This window comes from Lemur catta, chromosome 12 (genome assembly GCF_020740605.2).
Source record: "Lemur catta isolate mLemCat1 chromosome 12, mLemCat1.pri, whole genome shotgun sequence".
Classification (NCBI taxonomy): domain Eukaryota; kingdom Metazoa; phylum Chordata; class Mammalia; order Primates; family Lemuridae; genus Lemur; species Lemur catta.
Genome location: NC_059139.1, coordinates 52,656,399 through 52,677,132, shown reverse-complemented (window position 1 = coordinate 52,677,132; position 20,734 = coordinate 52,656,399). Strand labels below are relative to the sequence as shown.

The following is a 20,734-nucleotide window of genomic DNA, read 5'->3' as shown; positions in this document are numbered from 1 at the left end:
AAATAGGAAAATAAAGAAACAAATGATACAAAGGATTAATGAAACAAAAAGTTGGTTCTTTGAATAGATAAACAAAAGACAGACCTCTTGCTAGATTAACCAAGAACAAAAGAGAAAGGACCCAAATAAGCTCAATCAGAAATGAAAAAGGTCACCTTATAACTGATACTGCAGAAATACAAAACATCATGAATGAATACTATATAAATCTCTATGTGCATAAACTAGAGAACATAGAGGAAACGGACAACTTCCTAGAAACACACAACCTCCTTAGACTCAGCCAGGAAAAAGCAGAACTCCTGAACAGACCAATAACGAATGGTGAGATCAAAACAGTAATAAAAAAACTTCCCAACAAATAAAAGCCCTGGACCAGATGGATTCACAGCCGAATTCTATCAGACTTACAAAGAAAACCTGGTACTCATAATACAGATTCTGTTATTCTATAATTTTGAGAAGGATGGAATCCTCCCCAACTCATTCTACAAAGCTAGTATCACCTTGATACCAAAATTAGGAAAGGATACAACAACAACAACAAAAAGAAAACTACAGACCAGTATCCCTTATGAATATAGATGCAAAAACCCCCAATAAAATACTAGCAAAGCGAATTCAACAGCACATCAAAACAATAATCCATCAGGACCAAGTGGGCTTCATCCCAGAGATGCAAGGATGGTTCAACATACATAATAAATGTGATTCACCAGATAAACAGAAGCAAAAACAAAGATCATAGGATCATCTCAATAGATGTAGAAAAAGTATTTGACAAAATCCAGCACACTTTCATGATCAGAACCCTCCACAAACTAGGCATAGAAGGAACATATCTCAGAATCATAAAAGCCATATACAACAAACCCTCAGCCAATATCATAGTAATGGGGAAAAGTTGAAAGCATTCCTCCTAAGAACTGGACTAAGACAAGGATGCCCACTGTCACAACTTTCATTCAACATAGTGCTGGGAGTCCTAGCCAGAGCAATCAGGCAAGAGAAAGAAGTAAACGATATCCAACCTGGGAAAGTGCAGGTGAAACTGTCATGCTTTGTTGATGTTATGATCTTGTATCTAGAAAACCCCAAGATTCCACCAAGAGTCCCCTGGAATTGATAAATTCAGCAAAGTCTCAGGATACAAAATCAATGTACACAAACCAGTAGCATTTCTATACACCAGTAACAGTCAAACTGAATGTCAAATTAAAGACTTAATACTATTCACAATAGCTACAAAGAAAATAAAATACCTAGGAATATACTTAAGCAAGGAGGTGAAAGATCTCTACAAGGAAAACTATGAAACTCTGAGGAAAGAAATCACAGAGGATACAAACAAATGGAAAAACATTTCATGCTCATGGGTAGGCAGAATCAACATTATTAAAATGTCCATACTACTCAAAGTGATTTACAAATTCAATACAATCCCCATCAAATTACCAACATTATACTTCACAGATCTAGAAAAAATAATTCTACACTTCATTTGAAACCAGAAAAGATCCTGAATAGCCAAAGTAATCTTAAGCCAAAATCACAAATGTGGAGGCATCACGTTACCAGACTTCAAACTATACTACAAGGCTATGGTAACCAAAACAGCATGGTATTGTTCCAAAAATAGAGACATAGACTAATGGAACAGAACAGAGAACCCAGATATAAAACTGTCTACCTAAAACCAACTAATCTTTGACAAAGCAGACAACAAGGGACGCTGGGGAAGAGAAGCCCTATTCAATAAATGGTGCTGGGAAAATTGGATAGCCACATGCAGATGAATGAAAGAGGACCCCTACCTCTCACCACTCACAAAGATTAATTCAAGTTGGATAAAAGACTTAAATCTGAGGCATGAAACCATAAGAATTCTAGAGGGCAATGTAGGAAAATCTCTTCTACAGTATTGGCCTATGCAAAGAATTTATGACTAAGACCCCAATGGCAATCATGGCTACAACAAAAGTTAATAAATGGGATTTGATTGTACTAAAAAGCTCTGCACAGCTAAGGAAATGACAACAGAGAAAATAGATAATCAACAGAATGGGAGAACATATTCACAACCTATACATTCAATAAAGGGCTAATATCAAGAATTTACAAAGAACTCAAGCAAATCACCAAGAAAAATCAGACAACCCTATTAAAAAGTGGGCAAAAGACACAAACAGAAACTTCTCAAAGTAAGAAACACAATTAGCCAATAAACATATGAAAAAAATGCTCAGTGTCACTAATCATTAGGGAAATGCAACCTAAAACCACAGCGAGATATCACCTTACCCCAGTTAGAATTGCCTTTATTAAAAAGTTCAGAAACAAGAGATGTTGGCATGGATGCAGGGAGAAAAGAACGCTTATACACTGTTGGTGGGACTGCAAATTAGTCCAACCCTTCTGGAAAACAGTATGGAGATTCCTCAAAGAACTAAAAGTAGACCTACCATTCGATCTAGCAATCTTACTATTGGGTATCTAACTAAAGGAAAAGAAGACTTTTTGTCAAAAAGACATCTGCATTTGAATGTTTATTGTAGCATAATTGTAAAGATGTGGAATCACCCCAAGTGCCCATCATTTCATGAGTGGATTATTGAACTGTGGTATATGTATATAATGGACTATGACTCAGTCATACAAAAAGATGAATTAATACCTTTTGCAACAATCTGGATGGAACTGGAGACCATTCTCCTAAGTGAAGTATCTCAAGAATGGAGAAACAAATACCACGTGTATTCACTATTAAATTGTAACTAACTGATGAGCACACATGTGCACAGAGGGAAGTAAAACTCAGTGGAAATCATCCAGGAGGGGAGGTGGGGGGAAGGGATGGGGAGAAGGGGGGAAGGGGAGGGGTAAAAACCTACATAATGGGTATAATGAACACTATTTGCGTGATGGGCACACCTACAGCTGGGACTCAAGCATTACAAAAGCAATCCATGTAACCTAAAACATTTGTACCCCCTTAATATTTTGAAATTAAAAAAAATAATGTCTAGCCAGGAATGATGACACACACCAGTAGTCCAAGTTACTCAGAAGGCTGAGGCGGGAGGATCACTGGAGCCCAGAAATTTGTGACTAGCCTGGGCAACATAGTGAGACCTTGTCTCAAAAAAATCTTTAAAAAAAAAAAAAAAACCAAAACTAAAACTACATGCCTCTACCCCCAAAAAACTGACTGAGATTAAGTTGGACAACAAACTGGGAAATATATTTGCAGAAATTATATGAGACATTTAATATTTTTATGTAGTCAAATACCTTATATATTTGTTTAGTATGAGTGCCACAAAACTTAATTTCTTACAGGAGACACAAAGCTACTATTATGAGTGTTCATTAAGAGGAAAGTGCTGTGATAAGAGTTGCCCTCAGGCCTTCTGAGAGAGGAATGGGGATGCTTGCCCCTACTCTAAGTAGGCCATACTGGTTTTACTGTTTTACTTAGTTTTTCTACCCCATACTAGTTGGACTTCATCTGTCAACTTCATATTTTTATTAATGTTTCTACCAGTTGCAGTAACTCTTATTTCTTCCTACTCTTTTTCTATACACATTATATATATTTTGGGACTTTTTAATTTTAAACAATGAATTATGAAAATTTCTTCATATCATTAAACATTTTTCAAAAATATATTTTCCCATCACATGTATATATCATAATCTAATTATTCTTTTTATCAGATATTTAGGTTGCCACTTTTTTGCTGAAATAATTTTGCCACAAGCATCATTATAAATTGTTTGACTTTCCAATTCTATGGTATTTTAGAATAAAAATTACTGGGTCAAAAGATATAAAAGGTTTATTATTAATTTTTTAATTTTCTTGTTCTTTCTTTTTAAATAGGGAATATTAGCCCAGGGGAAATAGTCAAATAGAAGAAAAGTTATGCAATGAAAAAAGTCTATCTCTTATCCCAGGCCCCCGGTCCCTAGGAAAAAAGCTTTGCAATAAAAGATACAGTTTGAACTGAAATGATTCCATAAGAGTGGGAAGCTTGGGAGTGCCACTGGTTGCTCTGATGCTTGTATGTGCATAAAATCTATGGAAGAATATAAAGAATATACATGTAGTATGGCTGGGAGCATACATACTTTCTTTTTTTATTTATCCTGTCATATTTTCACCTTTCCGTGTTATTTTCTTGAAAAGCTGTACTGTTTACATTTCCATATTTTACCCTTAAAGGCACTGGATGCTTTAATGCTTTTAAAGTCTTTGCTACATATATTAGTGAAATTTTAAAATACTTTTTATGACTAGGAGGTTGAACATTTTTCCTTAGGGTTACTTACTGGCCATATGTAACCATTCTTATTTGAATTTTCATTTTCATACCTTGCTCATTATTTAAAAATTAGGCTCTTCATATTCTAGCAGGTCATTTTATTTATATTCCTTATATAGTAAGCATATTAGCCTTATGTCATGGTATGAATTGTATATCTTGTTTTCTCAGTCTTTTATTGCTTTTTAATTTTATTTGATTTTTAAAGGAGCAGCATTGGTTTAAAATTTTTATATTATTTTTATATATCTTTAATTCCCATCTAATTGTATATTACAAAAACCCTCAGTTTTATTAGATAATGTGCAAAATGGAAAGTAAGTGGGATCCCCTCACTCTTTTTTTAAAAAAAATAGGTTAAAAGGTTAAACCATAGACCTATTCACATCCAAATTATTGGAGCTTTTGAATTCATGACGCCTAGTTGAAGGAGATTGGTTGGAGATTGATAGAATTCAAATTGTGGAATTTTATCATTGTTGGTTGAGTTTTCTGGTTTGTCTCCTAGGGCAGTTGTGAGTGCCAGTGTGTGTAATTGAGAGACAGTGAATTTAGTGTGCATCACATATGTAGGTGTTATATAATTACTGTTTTGAGGGCAGCCCCAAGTGGGCTCAGGGTTTGGCTCTTCTCTGTGTTCTTCCCATTTTAACCTCTACTTTTCCTCTTACTTTTAAAGCTTAGGTACCTGTAGTGACCAGGGAGTTAAGAAGGTATTGAGGTCTGTCAGATATATTTTGCATTTTTGGCTTTAGCTCTCTCTCTAAAATTGTTGATCATCATTTTGATAACTCAGTCTTTGATATCCAATTTAAAATTAGAATGAAATGAGGATAATTTAAAGATATTTGATGCATGAATCATTGATATGCTTTTTCATCAATCAATGTAAAAAAAAAAAGGCTGGATCTACTTTTTGCAGCCAACTCTCACTGTACGATTGTTAATTTTTTAAATGTATTTAGATCACATTAAAAGCTACTAGGTTAAATAGCCACTCTGCACTTTATCAAAAGTACTTAAATTTCTTAAAGATCATAAAAATGAAAAAGAAAATGTCAATTCAAAAGTATGCACTGTTTAAATATTTGCATATTCAATATTTTAAAATTTTCACTGTTTAGTTGAAAGTGAATCTGAATAAAATGTTGCCTTCTCTTTGGTGATCTCATATCACTAGGTAAAGCACCATGTTGTGATTAACCTGCATGGATGGACAAGTGTCACTGCCCACTCTCCTGGCATCATTTGTGTTCAAACAGTATCTTTTATTGCAGGGCTTTCCCCCCAGAACTTTCTGGATGTTCTTATTTCTGGGGGTCCCAATTTCTTTTTATGGGGAGTTAATGGAATTGCACAGTATATGCATTTGAAACTAGAGCAAATAGCTGCTGGTGTTGCTGTGACTCCTGGCGGTTCCTCAGGAGCAGGAAAGATAGAAAGGAATGACCGATGTGGGAGAGATTGTGGCACTAGAATCTGGTACATGATGTGATCATATATTACTGGATGTGAGAGAATTAGACAAAATCATAACAATTGTTACTATTTACTGTGCTCTCTAATACTTTTAATAATACAAGGGAAGTATTATTTTCCCCATTTGACAAATGAGGAAACAGACTCAGAGAAATTTTGTTCCATTGAAGGTGAGCATAGGTACTATAAAAACAGAGAAGGTGAGTTTAACTTTGGACACGAACAATTTAAGAGAGAAACATCTTATCAAACATCAATTTTGAGAAGCAGGTTTAAAGCTTGTGACAGAGGGTAGGGCTGTAGGGATAGGTTTAGAAAATCCTATGCACAGAGATGATAATTAAAATATTGGAGGTGTGCCAGTCATGTATTATGGAGTTTTCATGGCAGTAGAGTTAACTAGTTGTTCACCTGTCAGAGTGGTGGTCTGCCCTCGGTTCTTGGTGTGCTCTTGGCTGAAAAATGACCAGACACAAAGTGTCAAGTCCAGACTATTTTCTTGGTCCTCTGACTGCTTGCTTGGAAAAATCACCAGCAGGGCCAATACAATGGAGTAACCTCAGGCAGGAAGCAGTTTCACCCGAACGCTCTTTATTGTAAAAACGAGTCTGTCTCTGCGAGTGGAGAGAGACAGACCGACTCCCTGGCTGACTGACTCACTCTCTCATTCGCTCTCTGACTGGCTGACCCACTCTGTCCTTGGACTTCTCAGATTGTTTCCTTTTATTAGCCTAGTCTGAGGGAGGGCTCTCAGGAGTTACGGGATGGTATCAAATGATCAACATGTTTCCTCAAAATGCCATTTGCATGTATGAGTTTCCTCTAAGCCCACCTTGGGAGGGGGGTCAACCACAATGCAGAGTCAAGCTAATGGCATAATAATTACCCTTAGGTTACTCTAGATCACTTTCTAAATCCTGTTATGCCTGTGGAATTCCCAGATTAATAAAGCATTCCCACTTCCCCCAGATGTAGCAATTGCTCGAGATAGGATTATGGGTGGGATAACACCAAAATGGAGTGCCTACCTTTGTCCTTCCCAGGTGGAGCATTTGCTCCAAACAGCACCAAAGCAGGGAAGCCTTATCCCGAGAAGAGTTGGAGATCCTAACTATCTACTTAACACACGCATGCGTTGCCACCCTGCCACACTTTTTGGAGCATGGATCCTGATTGCCTGGGAAGCATTAATTTTGTTCAAAGGAGATGGTAGAACATGGATATATGAGGTGGCATTATAGATAGCTTTTCTCAGCTTTGTCCCAATTTGTCCTCCTGTTGATAATGCTGAGCTGCTACAGCACAGATTCTAAAGGTAGGAGGATGGGCACACAACTTTGGAAGACTCTTTAGAATCTTGTTACATGGTTTGAAATTTTCACATCTCCAGTGATTCTGAGCCCCTTCCAATGAATTTTTTAGAATCACTGTCCTAGACTCATAGAGAACGTGTGGGTTTTTGCTTTTAACTGTACTTGTAAAGAGGTATCTCTTTTGTTACTTAATTATTAAGGAAACGTAGAAGAACTATATTAGCTCCCTTTAATATACAAAGAAGAGATTATAAGATTACAAGGAAGTAACTCACTTAACTTGAAGGAATGGGGTTTATTGAAAAGACACAGCAACAGTTGTGCTGTGGCCTTGAGTGGTCTGAGGTTTGTTGTCTCCCCCTCCCCAACCAGGGCCCGTCAGGGTACCTCTGCTTCACTCTGTGCCTCTCACTTTCAAATTCCCCAACCTTGGTGGCATGTCCTTACTGTTCAGCCTTTCACCTTTCACTTAGCCTGGATCTCTTGCTTAGCCTACACCACTGGTTTGGCTCTAGGCCCAAGGTTTTACAAGCCACAAGGAATTACCTACCTGAGGCTATATTTTAAACTCCTGGCCTTAAGCAGTCCTCTTGCCTTGGCCTCCCAAAGTACTGGAATTATAGGTGTGAGTCACAGCACCTGGCCCCCCTGAGGCTGTATTTCTTCTCAGTTTGGCCATAGGGCAGCACTGCCACCGGCAGGCAATTTTGAGGATTCACAGTCTATCCGGGAAGATTTAACAAATATTTTCCTTTTTCAAGGTAAAATTTGCCACCATGGTCAGTGAAATCACGAGATAGGGTTAGAAGTGGCTGGTAGAGGGACAAGATGTATAGGATATGTGTGTTTAAAGCATGTGTGATAGAATCCCCAGCAGGATTGTTTGTTTGAAGCTACAGGAATATTCCAGTACCTGTATCCCTTATGGATGTACTTTGGAGATGACCTTTATTTCCACAGGGAGATACTGCTACTAAAAGGGGCATGCTATATCCCTCATGTGTGTTAGGGTAGGAAAAAAGAGTTGAGAAGCACTGATCTAGGAAGTGTCATTCAATTTGAAGATCATAAGAGATGTTTCTAAATTACATTCATATCCTTTCTGTCAGTAACATACTTTTCATCAGTGAGTAACTTTAGCAGATATCTACTCTCTCAAGGTGTTTAGTAGCTACAGAATAATTCTCATTTTAAGTATTTGCCAATTTTGGAATTGGGAAAGAATTAAATGGACAGAACAACTGAATTTGTACAAGCTTTCTCTTTTCATGACAGATGCATGATATGTTTTCACGAAAGTAAGGAAAATACTCATTTTTTCAAGTGCCATCAATCTTTAGCAGTCAAAAATTTGCTTGGCAAGAGAAGTGGTGCAGCTATACAGAATTGTGGTTATTGTTATATTATGTTGTTTACTGTAAACCTGGTTCAACATTGGTAAACATAGTGTAGCAGAAACTGAACTGTTGTGAGCTATCTGGGCATTGGTCCAAGATATCATTAAAAATACTGCCTCAGACTAATTTGGGTTTATGAATAATATTTTGTTAACAGCTCAACTGAAATTGAGCCACATGGTGTAGCTTAAAAATTCTAAATCCACAAGATAATGGAAGTAGTATAAGTGTATACTGCATACTCAATAGTCTACATTTGAGTGATAAATTTATATGTAATTTTGTGTTAACCTTTAAAGTGTAAGCACCCAATCGTGCTTAATATGATCCGATATCTTTAAAGTTTACATAATGCTGTGGTTTGCTGTGAATTGGAATGCCTTATAAACTAAAAACATTGTTAGTTTAACAATCAAATTTAAAGAATAAGGAGAGGTTGCTGAACAAATATTAAAATGGATATTTAACACAAGTTTTGGCATACGGTTCTGCAAACATCTAGGGTTTGCGTTAATATTCACCAAAAATTTGCATTAATATTCACCAAAAAGACTGAAGGACATAAAGTTGTTGTAAAAGTCCAGTACCTTAATTCATTTATATTACTAATGAAAGATAATGATTATACCTTAAAATAGGATTTGGAGATTATTAATGTTTGGTTATAAATTATTTATATTAGGTATAACAAAGGGAATAAGGTTATAAGTGAGATGATTCAAGAAAAAAATCCATATTTAGATATTTCTTGCCAAGAAAAGATATATTTGTCTTTTTCTTCATGTGCTCTTTTAATTAGATTCTTTCTGAACATACATTTATAAATTCCTATTGAAAGGGTATGGGAAGGGTTTATTTTTTGTCACTGTTAGTGTGTAAGATATTTTTGCACAAAAGATATTTTTGCAATGGAAAGATGTGCATTATTTAAAGAATGAATTTTAATATTCCTCTTCTCAATAGATGTTTTATTTGTTTTCCAGGTTAGCACTGTACGTTTATGAATATCTGCTTCATGTAGGAGCTCAGAAATCGGCCCAAACGTTTTTATCAGAGGTATGTTTTATGTATTTTCTGTATTGCATTTTGATATATAAATGAATGAAAAATATACTGTAACAATTATTTGAAAAAATAGATTGCTATGTGTTATATAATGAATGCTCAGTTATCAGTATAGATAATATGGCTTTGCAGATTATGTGTAAACATTTTTAGTATTCCAAAATAGCAATTCTGTGCCACTCAGTTACCTTCTAGTCAACTTTATATCCATTTTCCCCCCTTGGAAATAGAAAGTAATATTAGCACGGCAACAATAATCGAGAAAGCAAATCTTGTTTTTAAAAAAGAACTCTCCATATCTTCAGTTCTAACAGTATCATATTTTGGCATTATTCACAATTTTGGAAAATGGCCTTTTTGTTTGTTTATATCTTGTATGGATAATTCTTGATTGATTTTAGTTAGAAAACATTATAATAATCTTACTTCAAGTTTTTGTTTCTTTTTCTATTCTCTATCTTCACTTTCTTAAACTTTGATTTGAGCTTTCTTACAGTGGTGCTTTTCCTTCTCTAATCTGTAGAATGATGATGAGAATGGTGATGATTTTATTGAGATCTAATATGTGTCAGACATGTAATATACCAAGGTACTTTACATATATTATCTCTAATTCTTATAAGAAATTTGCAAGACAGGCCATATTATTTCTGTTTTATTGATGAGAACAACAGGGCCCAGAGATTTACATAACTGGTTCATGGTCACACATCTTAGTGAGTTATGGAACTAGTTTTCAAACCTAGGTCCGCATTAATTCCAAAGCCCCTGGTTTTTCTTCTGTATCTGTGCTGTCCAATATGGTAGCCATTAGCCATGTATGGATTTTTGAGTACTTGAAATACAGCTAATCCATTTGATAAGTGCTGTATGTGTGAAGTACACACTGAATTGGAAGGCTTAGTATGAACAAAAGAATATAAAATATCACTAATAATTTTTAAATTTTGGTCACACATTGACATATTTTGGTTAAGATTGGGTAACATAAAATGTATTACTAAAATTAACCTTACCTTTTAATTTTTAATGTGTAAAATTTTTAATTTAAAATTTAAAAATTTTAAATTCAGCCATTCTCAGTAGCTCACACCTGTAATCCCAGCACTTTGGAAGGCCAAGGCAGGAGGATCACTTGAGGCCAGGAGTTCGAGGCTGCAGTGAGTTATGATTGTGAGGCCCTTTCTCTTGGAAAAAAACATTAAATTATATATGTGACTCTTATCCGTGGTCCATGTGTATATTTCTGTTGGACAGTGTGCTACTTGAAATCATGTTGTCTTTAGTGATCTCATTATTTTGGCCCCCACTGGATCAGAGACACGACAGGAAACCCATTGCCCATAGTGCCCTGACTGAGGTATAGCCTTCTTGAGATTCAACTGCTCCCCAAACAAATGCGCAAGTAAACAAATGCACACAGACCCCCCAGTCTTATTTCTAGTTAATTAGTATATGTGAACTAGTAGGCCTAATTTTCAAATAAGGAATTGTTGAGGTTTGGTTAGAACATATGTTTTACCTTAGAAGGAATACATGCAGTGTAATGAAAATTTGTTTTAAAAGTTTATTCAAATCAAAACAGAAGTTTGGTGTATCTGTGTTTCACTAAATCAGTAATTAGAAGACTTTGGGCTATGAAATAAGTCATACTCACTATTTGCTATTACAGAGGAAGTGATTGAGATTGCAAAAAGGATATCCTTAATATTTATGTTCTTAATCACTGTCAACTTACAGTGTATTTTAAAGAAACTAACGCTAGCTATAGAGATTTTAAAGTTTTATTTTAGTGCATTTGAGAACTTGATGAAGCTTAAAGGATTTACTGATCTCCTTCCTTGTATCAAGGATCATTTTGAATTGGCTCAACTTGCTTAATCCTCAGCGGTTCCCCAAGATTATTTTCTTACTAATGTATATCAGATACAATGGTTATTAAATTTCATCAAAAAGAAAAATCTTGCTAACCTATTTAAGGAAGTTTAGATATTTGGATTCAGTTGGGTTATGTGAATTGAGCAGATAACTTGAAACTGTAGTCATAGGCCTTGAGCTCAATGGAAAATGGATATACAGAATTTCTAGGACTATTTGGTAGAAATGAAATTAGAATTTCAGATGAGCTTCACGCATGTTGACAAATATTTACCATGATTTTATTTTCTCTGGCTGCATTTGGAATATAAAACTGAGGATTCCCCTAAATTATTAGTCTGGTTCACTTTCACAGGAAGAACCAGTTAAATTGAAAACAAACTATTGTCACCAAGTAAACACATTTATTCTGGATTTTGGAGATGACTGTATGTGATTCTCAGAACTATTCTTCACTTTCTAGGTTACTAAACTCTGAGTGGTACTGTGAAAATACATTCTCAATACCTAAATAACCAATTTAGGAGAATGGCTAAATTTATTGAGATATAAGTTTTTCATAATGTAAAAGAGTAAATTAGATCTATTTGAACTTACATGGATAGACTTCCAAAACATTGTCTAGTAAACGAAGGAAGCTGAAGTATGTCATTAATATGGAAAACCCTTGAACATAAAGCAGTACTATACACTTTTGTGGGTACATATTTAGGGACATAATGTATATTAAAAGTTCGGAAAGAATATACATTCTGGACTAGTTGTTTCTGGGAGTAGGGCTGTTAAAGGGATCAAAGGGGATTTTATACTAAATTGTAGCATTTTTTAAAACAAAGCATACATATATTATTTGTGCAGTTATCCAAAAATAAAAATAATTGAAGAGAAAATGCATTCTCTTAAATTATCTGAATTTAAAGATGGAAGCCTGGAGTTAGATTTGTGATAGACCATTGCTGAGCACACCCTAGAGTTCTTGATAATTTCAGTTGATTAAATTACAATAGCTTGCTATTTCCTCCCTCACATTTTCAGTTCTATAGTATTCAGCCGCTGTGTTTGCCTGTATATACTGTGAGGCTTCTGTCATCTGAGTTTTACTCAATGGTGTATTCCCTCTGCCTAAACTCTCCTACCTTCAAAACTCTCTCTACTTTAGAAAGAGCTTTTCCTAGAAAGGCTTTCTTGGGGCTTCATCTCTCTAAGCTGATAGTACATTCTGCAGGGGCCTGGTTGCATACAATACCAGAAAGTTTGGACTTTGTCTTTGGCAAAAGGGAGCCTTTGAAGGTTTTAAAGTAAAAGAATAACATCATTAGGCTTTTACTCTGGTGTCTGTATGCCCTTCCCTACTAACTATGGATAGTGAAAAAAAGAGAATGTAATATTTTAGAGCTCTGTACTCTGTTTAGGGTTGCTTTCTCTCTTAGTTTCACTTGGATCATGTGGAAAATTTAAGGCTGCTTATTGTAGAATGACTTCTTAGCTAGTTTGAATAGTAAAGAACCATTTTATCTAAATGCTCCCAGGTCTATCCCCAGGTTTTTACCTAATTCAGAGCTGTTCCATAGCAACTTAATATAGGAAGACCTACTTATTTGGGTTGGTTATTATAATAAAAAGGAAATGATTGAAGTGGCACCAATTATTCAGATATATAATATGCTCACCCTGGTTCAAGGCGAAGTAGAATACTTCTTCCAATTCTGACATTCTCCCTCAGGATGAATGAGGCTATGAATGACTGTGATGTTAATGAGCTCATCTGAATCAGGATTTACTATGCTAGGCCACTTCTTCCTTTGTATGGGCTTGTTCTGTAGGGTGAAGTTATGAGAAGATCAAATTGGAACTCCAGGCATCATCAGAACAAGCAAGATATATATCTCAGCAGCCCAATCTCTCACTTGGGCTTGGCTTTTCTAAAAGTGCCCTTGACCTGGGCCATCAGAAATTCGACTGTTCTGGATGGCTTTTGTTATCAGTTAGAAGAGTGTGCTTAGCCCGGCTATTTTTTTTCTTAATTAAAAGACACAGCATTGGGCAAACAGTGGAAATCAAAACATTTATCTAACTAGGTTGTGCCAACTAACTCAGTGTTATCTCTGATTCATGATAGAGTTTAGACCACTACCCAAATTCTAAATACAGTTTGTGTGACTTCATTCTTTTACTCCCAAGGGGAGAAAATTGAGTATTCTTTAGAAATATTCTCAGTACAAAGCCCTCTGCTTTATCTTTATTATCCTTCAACATTCAATAATTACAACCAGAATGTTAAGGAATTGTCTTTCTAATTCTACATTAATTTTTGTTACTTTGGATTCATTAGAAGCTATCATTTTCTGGTTATATTGCTTCATTATGGAAAGATAATTTCCACTTATTCCTGAGATTTTGTATGGTATTCATATCTCAGAATGAGGCTTGATGTCCTTAACTAATAAAATTAATAATCAGAGTGTTAACAGAGATTCTAGATTTTTTCTCTTTCTTAAAAATTTTACATTGTTTATACTGTATTGCTAGCCCTTATTTGTCATGATAGCCAACAAGTTAGCCTGAAATAGAAGTTTAAAAACATCTAATGGATTGCTTCTTTAGATTTTATTAGGAATGCTAAGTTATTGAACACTGTAGACTCCAAAATTCTATTCTCTGTCTTTTACCTATATGAAGAGAGAAAACAATAATTGTTATTTCCTAAATAGTTTCTTAAATTTTAATTTGAAGGCAATATAGTGTAGTAGGTAAGAGCAATTGCTCTGAGCAAGCCCACCTGGGTTTGAATTATGTTCTGCATCTTACTTAGTTTTATTGATTGTAGAAAGAAGATAATCATAATAATATTTTAGACTTATGTTGAGGTTTAAACAGTACGCACAAGTTGCTTAGAATAGTGCCTGGCATGAATGAATGTTCCGAAGTGTTATTTTTAAAATTCTTGACCAACTTTTTTCTATCTTGTTTAGTTTGTTTTTAAAGTATAGGTGTAAATGTACATGTGTGTTCCGAGTGTTTGTCATTTGGATGGCCTGCAGTCCTCCTACCTTTTGGTGTTCCCTTTCTGTCAAAATGGCTCCAGCTGTAATCTCTGATACTATAGTTTGTCTCAAGTCTTCTCCAGTATCTGTGAACCTTATATGGGGTCCTTAGGATTCTCCTGCTGTAATTTCTTACTCCTGTTGAATATTACAACCCAACTCTGCTTCTCCCTCTTATAGCTGATCCCTTTTCTATGCCTGAAGTTTCTTGTTTTCCTCACAGCTTCAAAGCTCCACTGACTCATTGCTCTTGTGTATAAAAGATTTCTACTAAAGGTTGGGGGATAACTGAAAAGATTAACCTTTGTACACTATGGGCAAAAATATTAACTTGAATATTAGGTACAACTTACCTTAAGTTTTTTGGTCTCCTTGCCACAGGGGACTTCTCACTAGCCTATTTCCTGAGAGTGCCTTTTGCCTTCTGTCTTGTAGACTGCTCACAACCTCTCCCATTTTCCCTTTTTCTGTATCCTTCCAGACCCTCCGACTTCTTCCTGAAAGATCATTAGCAACCTCCTAAATTCTTTTTATGTAAAATATCAGGTATTTGTTTTCCTCTATGCAATCCTTTTCTTTCAGACCACTCCTAGGGGCCTCTGTCTTTCTGGGTAAAAAATATAAACAAAAATAGAAAGGAGTTTTTCCAATAAAAGGTAGTCCTCTTTAATAAGTATTCTTCCTTCCTTCTAAAATAAAGCAGCACTGTCCAATAAAGCTTTCTGTAATTATGGCAATGATCTCTAATCTGTGCTGTCTGGTAAGGTAGCTGCTAGTCACATGTGACTATTGAGTACTTGAAATGTGGCTAGTGCAACTGAGGAACATTCAATTAACTAATTTTAAATTTAAATAGGCGCATGTGACTAGTGGGCACCATGTTGAACAACACAGTTTTAGATTATCTGCTTCAAAGTAGTCATATTTTCTTCGTTAAACATCTATTGGCTTTAATTTTTTGAATTAAAGTATAAAAATTTTTACTTTAATTTTTTTTATATTTGGTTTAGTGTATAGATGCCCCCATGCTTCTATACATGGTATATTTTAGAAGATTAGTGGGAACAGTAGTTTATATCTAAATTAGAAGTCTCAGGAATTTTGTCTGGAAACAAACTTATATACAGTTATGCAGGTTTTTTCTTAACACAAGAACTAGTTTTATTCTTTTGTGATATTAAAAGTTGATTTTTAAATATTCAAATTCAAAAATTGTGAAAGGATTTAGGAATACTATGTAAAGTGTGGAGCCCATGAGCATCAAACCTGCTGCTGCATTGTTAGAGATTATGGTAAAGTGGGTCTGGATCTGCAGAAGAGATCCCACACTGACAAGGCTAGAACCTCCAATAAGGTGCTGCTGACATCCAGAATTTCCCACCCCTACTGTTGTTGCTGCTGCTGCTGCAGCAGCCTGCAACTGCCTCAGTTTTGGAGCCAGAGACAGGAAGCTTCTCATCTTCCTCCTGCCTTTTGATCTCCTCCTAGTGTCTCCTGATGGCTGCAGTTAACAGGAAGCCAGATGGCAAGGAGGCTAGGAAATGTAATTTTCAGAATCCCAGCTCCAAGTGTAGAATGGAGTATAGAAGGGTGGGTGTGGGGCTGAGAAATAATAGGTAAATGACCAGTATGCCTTGCCAGAGCAAATAAGGAGGAAAAAATTAAGCATGTGTTTGTGTGTGTCTGTGTGTGTGTGTGTGTGTTTAACCTGTATATGTTTATGTGTATATGTCTGTGTGTATCATTTTTTCTTTGTTTGTATAAATGCTAGTTTATTATGCACACTGTTTTATGCTTTAATTTTTTGTTTCACTTGTTAGATTTTGGAAATTGTGTCATATTGGTTTATAAAATATCATAATTCTCTTTTTTACGGTTGTGGAGTATTTCATTGTATGAAATGTGCCATGATATAATTCTCTAGCATTCTACTGATGAACATTTAGGTTATTTCCAGTTTTTAGCAATTATAAACATTGCTTCAGTGAAGATTTATCTCCTTCTCTCTCTGTCCCTCTCTCTCTATATATAAAATTTTGCATTTGTGACCATATATAGGATAAATTCCTAGAAGTGCTGTCTCAGATAGTACATAATTTATAATTAAACTATAAGGCATGTCTTGCCTGTTGATATACCTTTTATTCATGATTCAGTGATTTTGCATTTATGTAGAAATGCTGAAAATGTTAGATCATATGATAAAGACAGTATAATCATAGACAAGGCTCTAAAATGCAGAATATGGCAGCAGGAATGGGCCTTGAGATTTACATGAAAGTTACAGGAGAATACTGCCTCTAGCTAGTCAAATGATGGAAGGAAGAGAAGTGGATAATTAAATCGCAAAAAGCCTTAGGACTAGGGAAATACACATTGAGGGTAGGATAATGGAAGAAGGAAAAACAGAATAAAGAGAGAACAGTTGTTAGCATAGATGCCACCGAATACCTAAACAAGCCTGAAATCTGTGAAACTTAGTATAACAGAAAATACTTACTCATAAATAGCAGAAAAAATTATCTTTAAAATAACTGTTGACATTTAAGGGTATTTTCTGGCCATTCCTCAACACTGCTCATCATTAATACATGTTTGCCAAAAAAAAAAAAAAAAAAATCTAAACTACATAGAATATAATTTAAAATGAAAGTCCTCCTTTACCCTTTTCCAAATAGTAGCTATAAGTTTGGTGTGATTTCTTTAATAAATGTACACCCAAATGCACATATAAATATGTACACTTTTTTTCAAACAGAAAGGTTTTATACTATACATATTGTTCTCTAACTTTTCAAATTCTCCATCTTGAAAAACCAATAGCAAGCGTGTGGCCCTCTTTCCATGTAGATATATCTCATTCTTTTTAATGATAGCACACTGATCTGTAGTATAGAAGTATCAAGATTTATTTTACATTCACTTTTGGTGAATGTTTCTCAGGTTGTTTCTAATTTTCAGTTTTTCTAACTGAATGTGATTTAGTTTTCTATAGGTCAGGGTTCTGTTTTGCCTCTTCTTGAGCACCATTCTGTGCTTTCTATAAACAATGGTATCTGGAATAGTGCCTAGTTTGGAGGGAGCAATATCATTCACTATGTAAACATATTCTCGTGTAGAACCATCTCTTCTTTGGAAATACCTAGAACATAAACCTTTAAGTGGCATGCATTCAATAACTATAAAAGGATAGATTTTGTGTTAACTTCAGTATAATGGGCCAAAGTTCCAGCTGCTTCTGGCACAGACTTGCAATTTAAAGTGAAAAAGATTAACTTTATTCATTATATGGTAAAAAGTATTACAAGGATAAAGGTGATGATGTATGTGAAGCTTTTTGAGTTTTTCTGAGGAATAATAAGTAATACTGTTTGAAATACAAATGGATTACCTTCAGGCTTCCTCCCATGAAAGACCATATCAAATATAAGCCATATAGGTAGTGTTCTAGAGGACTTTGTCTCCCGAATAGCAGGTGATTGCTTGTGGGAGTGGTGGAAGTGCAGAAAGGAGGCTGCCTAGTAACTGATGTGCATTTGGGACTTATCAGTCTAATCCTATCTCCAGCACACTCTGGCATCCAGACCTAGTCATGCCACTTTAACTCTTCCATAAGATATCTCACATTCTTCTCTTTTTAATTGAATATAGTATAATATTATCTGATTTATTATATAAAGTCAAGATGAACTGAGATGAAATATAAGGGCACTACTTTGAAAAACTTGCTGTTCATACGATTAGGATGATTCTAGTGATTAGGAATATTAGTGTATCTGGGACACATCTATGAGGTTCTATTCTTATGCTCTTTCAAGAAGACATAAACTGGGTGGCCGGGAAAAAAAAAAAAAGAAGATATACACTAGTGAAAAAATGGTGAGAGAAAGATTGAGAGAAAGATGAGACACAGGTTTTTGACTAAATTATAACTTTAGCAAGACATCAGAATTTCATTTCTCATAAGTCTCAACCACAATGATATAATATTGATTGACTGAAATTATCAGATAAAAGGTAGCATAGATATACAAATTATTTTTGTTATTACTTAGGAGAATTCAAATTAGGATCAGACTTACATTTATTAGTATATGACATGTTCTGGTCTGTTGTTCATATTTAGTCTTTTTAATTTCAAATTCATTAATTCCTGGAATTCTTCCTTGTAGTTCTTTTAAAAAATAGCTCTCACATTTCTAATCTTTAGAAAATTTTTCTTTTCTTTTTTTTGTGAACAAATTACTAGTTCACATCAAAGTTCCCATTGGTTTACATTTTATGTACTTAAGAACTCTAAAAAATGCAACCAATTTCAGTGATTTTAATGGCGTCGATAAGTTTTTCCATCTTTTCCTTAAAGAGATTTGTTTGTTTGTTTGTGTCCACATTTAGGGCTACTTTCTCAGTGCCTGTTTTAAAGCTTTTTTATTATAAATAGTCTTTGGGGGATAAGACTTTCTAACTTATTCCATAGTAGATGATGGAAAGAATTCCTTGAATTTTTCTGATATTTATAATTATAGTCGTTTACTTCATAGTAGTGTTAAGGGCCTATGGGCATATATTGTGATTGGGATATTGTTACATAGTTTTTATTATTTAAACTAAAAACTAAGGCATATGTAGAGATTGTTCTAAAGCCTTTCTGGATCACCTTATTCAAAATTGTAACTCACTTCACTGTTTTCCTGTCCTTTCTATCCTCCTTCCTAGGTTTCTTTTCCTCCATAGCGTTTATCATTTTCTAATGGACACACAGTTTACTTGTTTGTTTGTTTGTTTGTTTGTTTGTTTATGGTCTATCTTCCCTACTAAAATGTAATCTCCCTTAAGGAAGCTGTTTTTATCTTTTGTGTTTGTTGCTATCTAGTGTTTAGAAAAGTCACTATATAAATACTCATCCAGATTTCTAATTTTTAAATATAGTTTGTAAAAAGTATTTAATCAGAACTTTTACTTTTCGAGAGATATTGACCTTGTTTTAAATTTTTTTAAATTTTAAGTAGTGAATTCCAACTCATCTGAAATATAAACAATTGGAAAGTTAATATCACCATATTTTAAAAACTCCTATTTTATACTATTAGAAAAAATAATATTCCTAATAATATTATTAGGAAAAATGTATGCCTTCTTATGCCCACCCCCCTCAAATCAGGAATTTAGTTAAAAATGTAACACTTAAGGTATTATTTAGAGTCGGTATATTAAGCCCAATCTCTTGGAAATTTCTGGGTCAGCGGTGATAACTGATTTTCATATTAATATTAATAATGGTGATTTTGATGTGCCTTAAGATCCTGAAATATGTTCTGATTCACTAAAAAAAAAAAAAAAGAAAAGAAAAGAAAAGAAAGACTTCAAGGATGATACTTTTAATGGTCATTTGAATTTGGTATATGTGATAACTGAGCTTAACAGAACACTAATTCCCAAATAATTTTAAGTAAATAGAAACTTAATTTTCTGTTTAAATGATTTTTACTTCTCCCATTTATACCAGGAGCATAGACAATTCTTCCTTAGTTCCAACTCTGATTGTTCTTTTTTCCTAATCATACATACGTGTGGTTTCTACCAAGGTGTTTTACACTATTCTGATTAGTAAGCTAAAATTGTTTGGCACAACCATAGATATCTGAATGTTTTTATGTGGAATATCACTGGAATTTTCTGGGTATTGGTGACAATGATGATGGAATAAATTTTTAGAGGATGCTCATCTAAGTAAAGCAAAAATAAAAATAGCAGCTAATGGTTATCAAACACTTACTACCTATTAGTCACTCTTTTAAGTGATTTTCTTATACTAACCAGTTTATTCCTTACAACACCCTATGAGCTAGGTAACTATTATTAGCTCCATTTTATAGATGAGGAAACTGAGGCACAGAAGACTTAAGTAACTTTCCCAAGTTCACACACCTAGTATGTAGGAAAGCTAAATGCCCATACTCCATTCTGCTTAGAAGGAATATATTTTTAATATTCTTATTGTATGAAGGGGTACGGGGAATGGTGTATCAATCAGGATACAGACACACTAATTAAAAGCACATTAAGTATTTCAACAAAGAGAATGTAATGTAGGGAAATAACTAAACAGATTTAAAAAAAAAGGCAAAAGAGAACATAGAAGTTACATAAAATCAATAATTGCAGTAAGCAATCATTAAGGCTGGGGCACCAAAAGGAAGAATTTGTGTTTATCAAAAAATTGGAGGAGAAAC

At 34.5% G+C, this 20,734-nt stretch overlaps 1 protein-coding gene across 2 annotated transcripts in view; it reads left to right on the top strand.

Annotated features, from left to right (window-relative positions):
- The window catches only part of SSBP2 (single stranded DNA binding protein 2), a 269,811-nt gene that overhangs the window by 77,335 nt on the left and 171,742 nt on the right, over positions 1-20,734 (top strand). For both annotated transcript variants that reach the window (XM_045566334.1, XM_045566335.1), the window contains exon 2: positions 9,498-9,570. In XM_045566334.1, the coding sequence (XP_045422290.1) occupies positions 9,498-9,570 (73 nt within the window). The remainder of the gene's footprint in view (positions 1-9,497; positions 9,571-20,734) is intronic.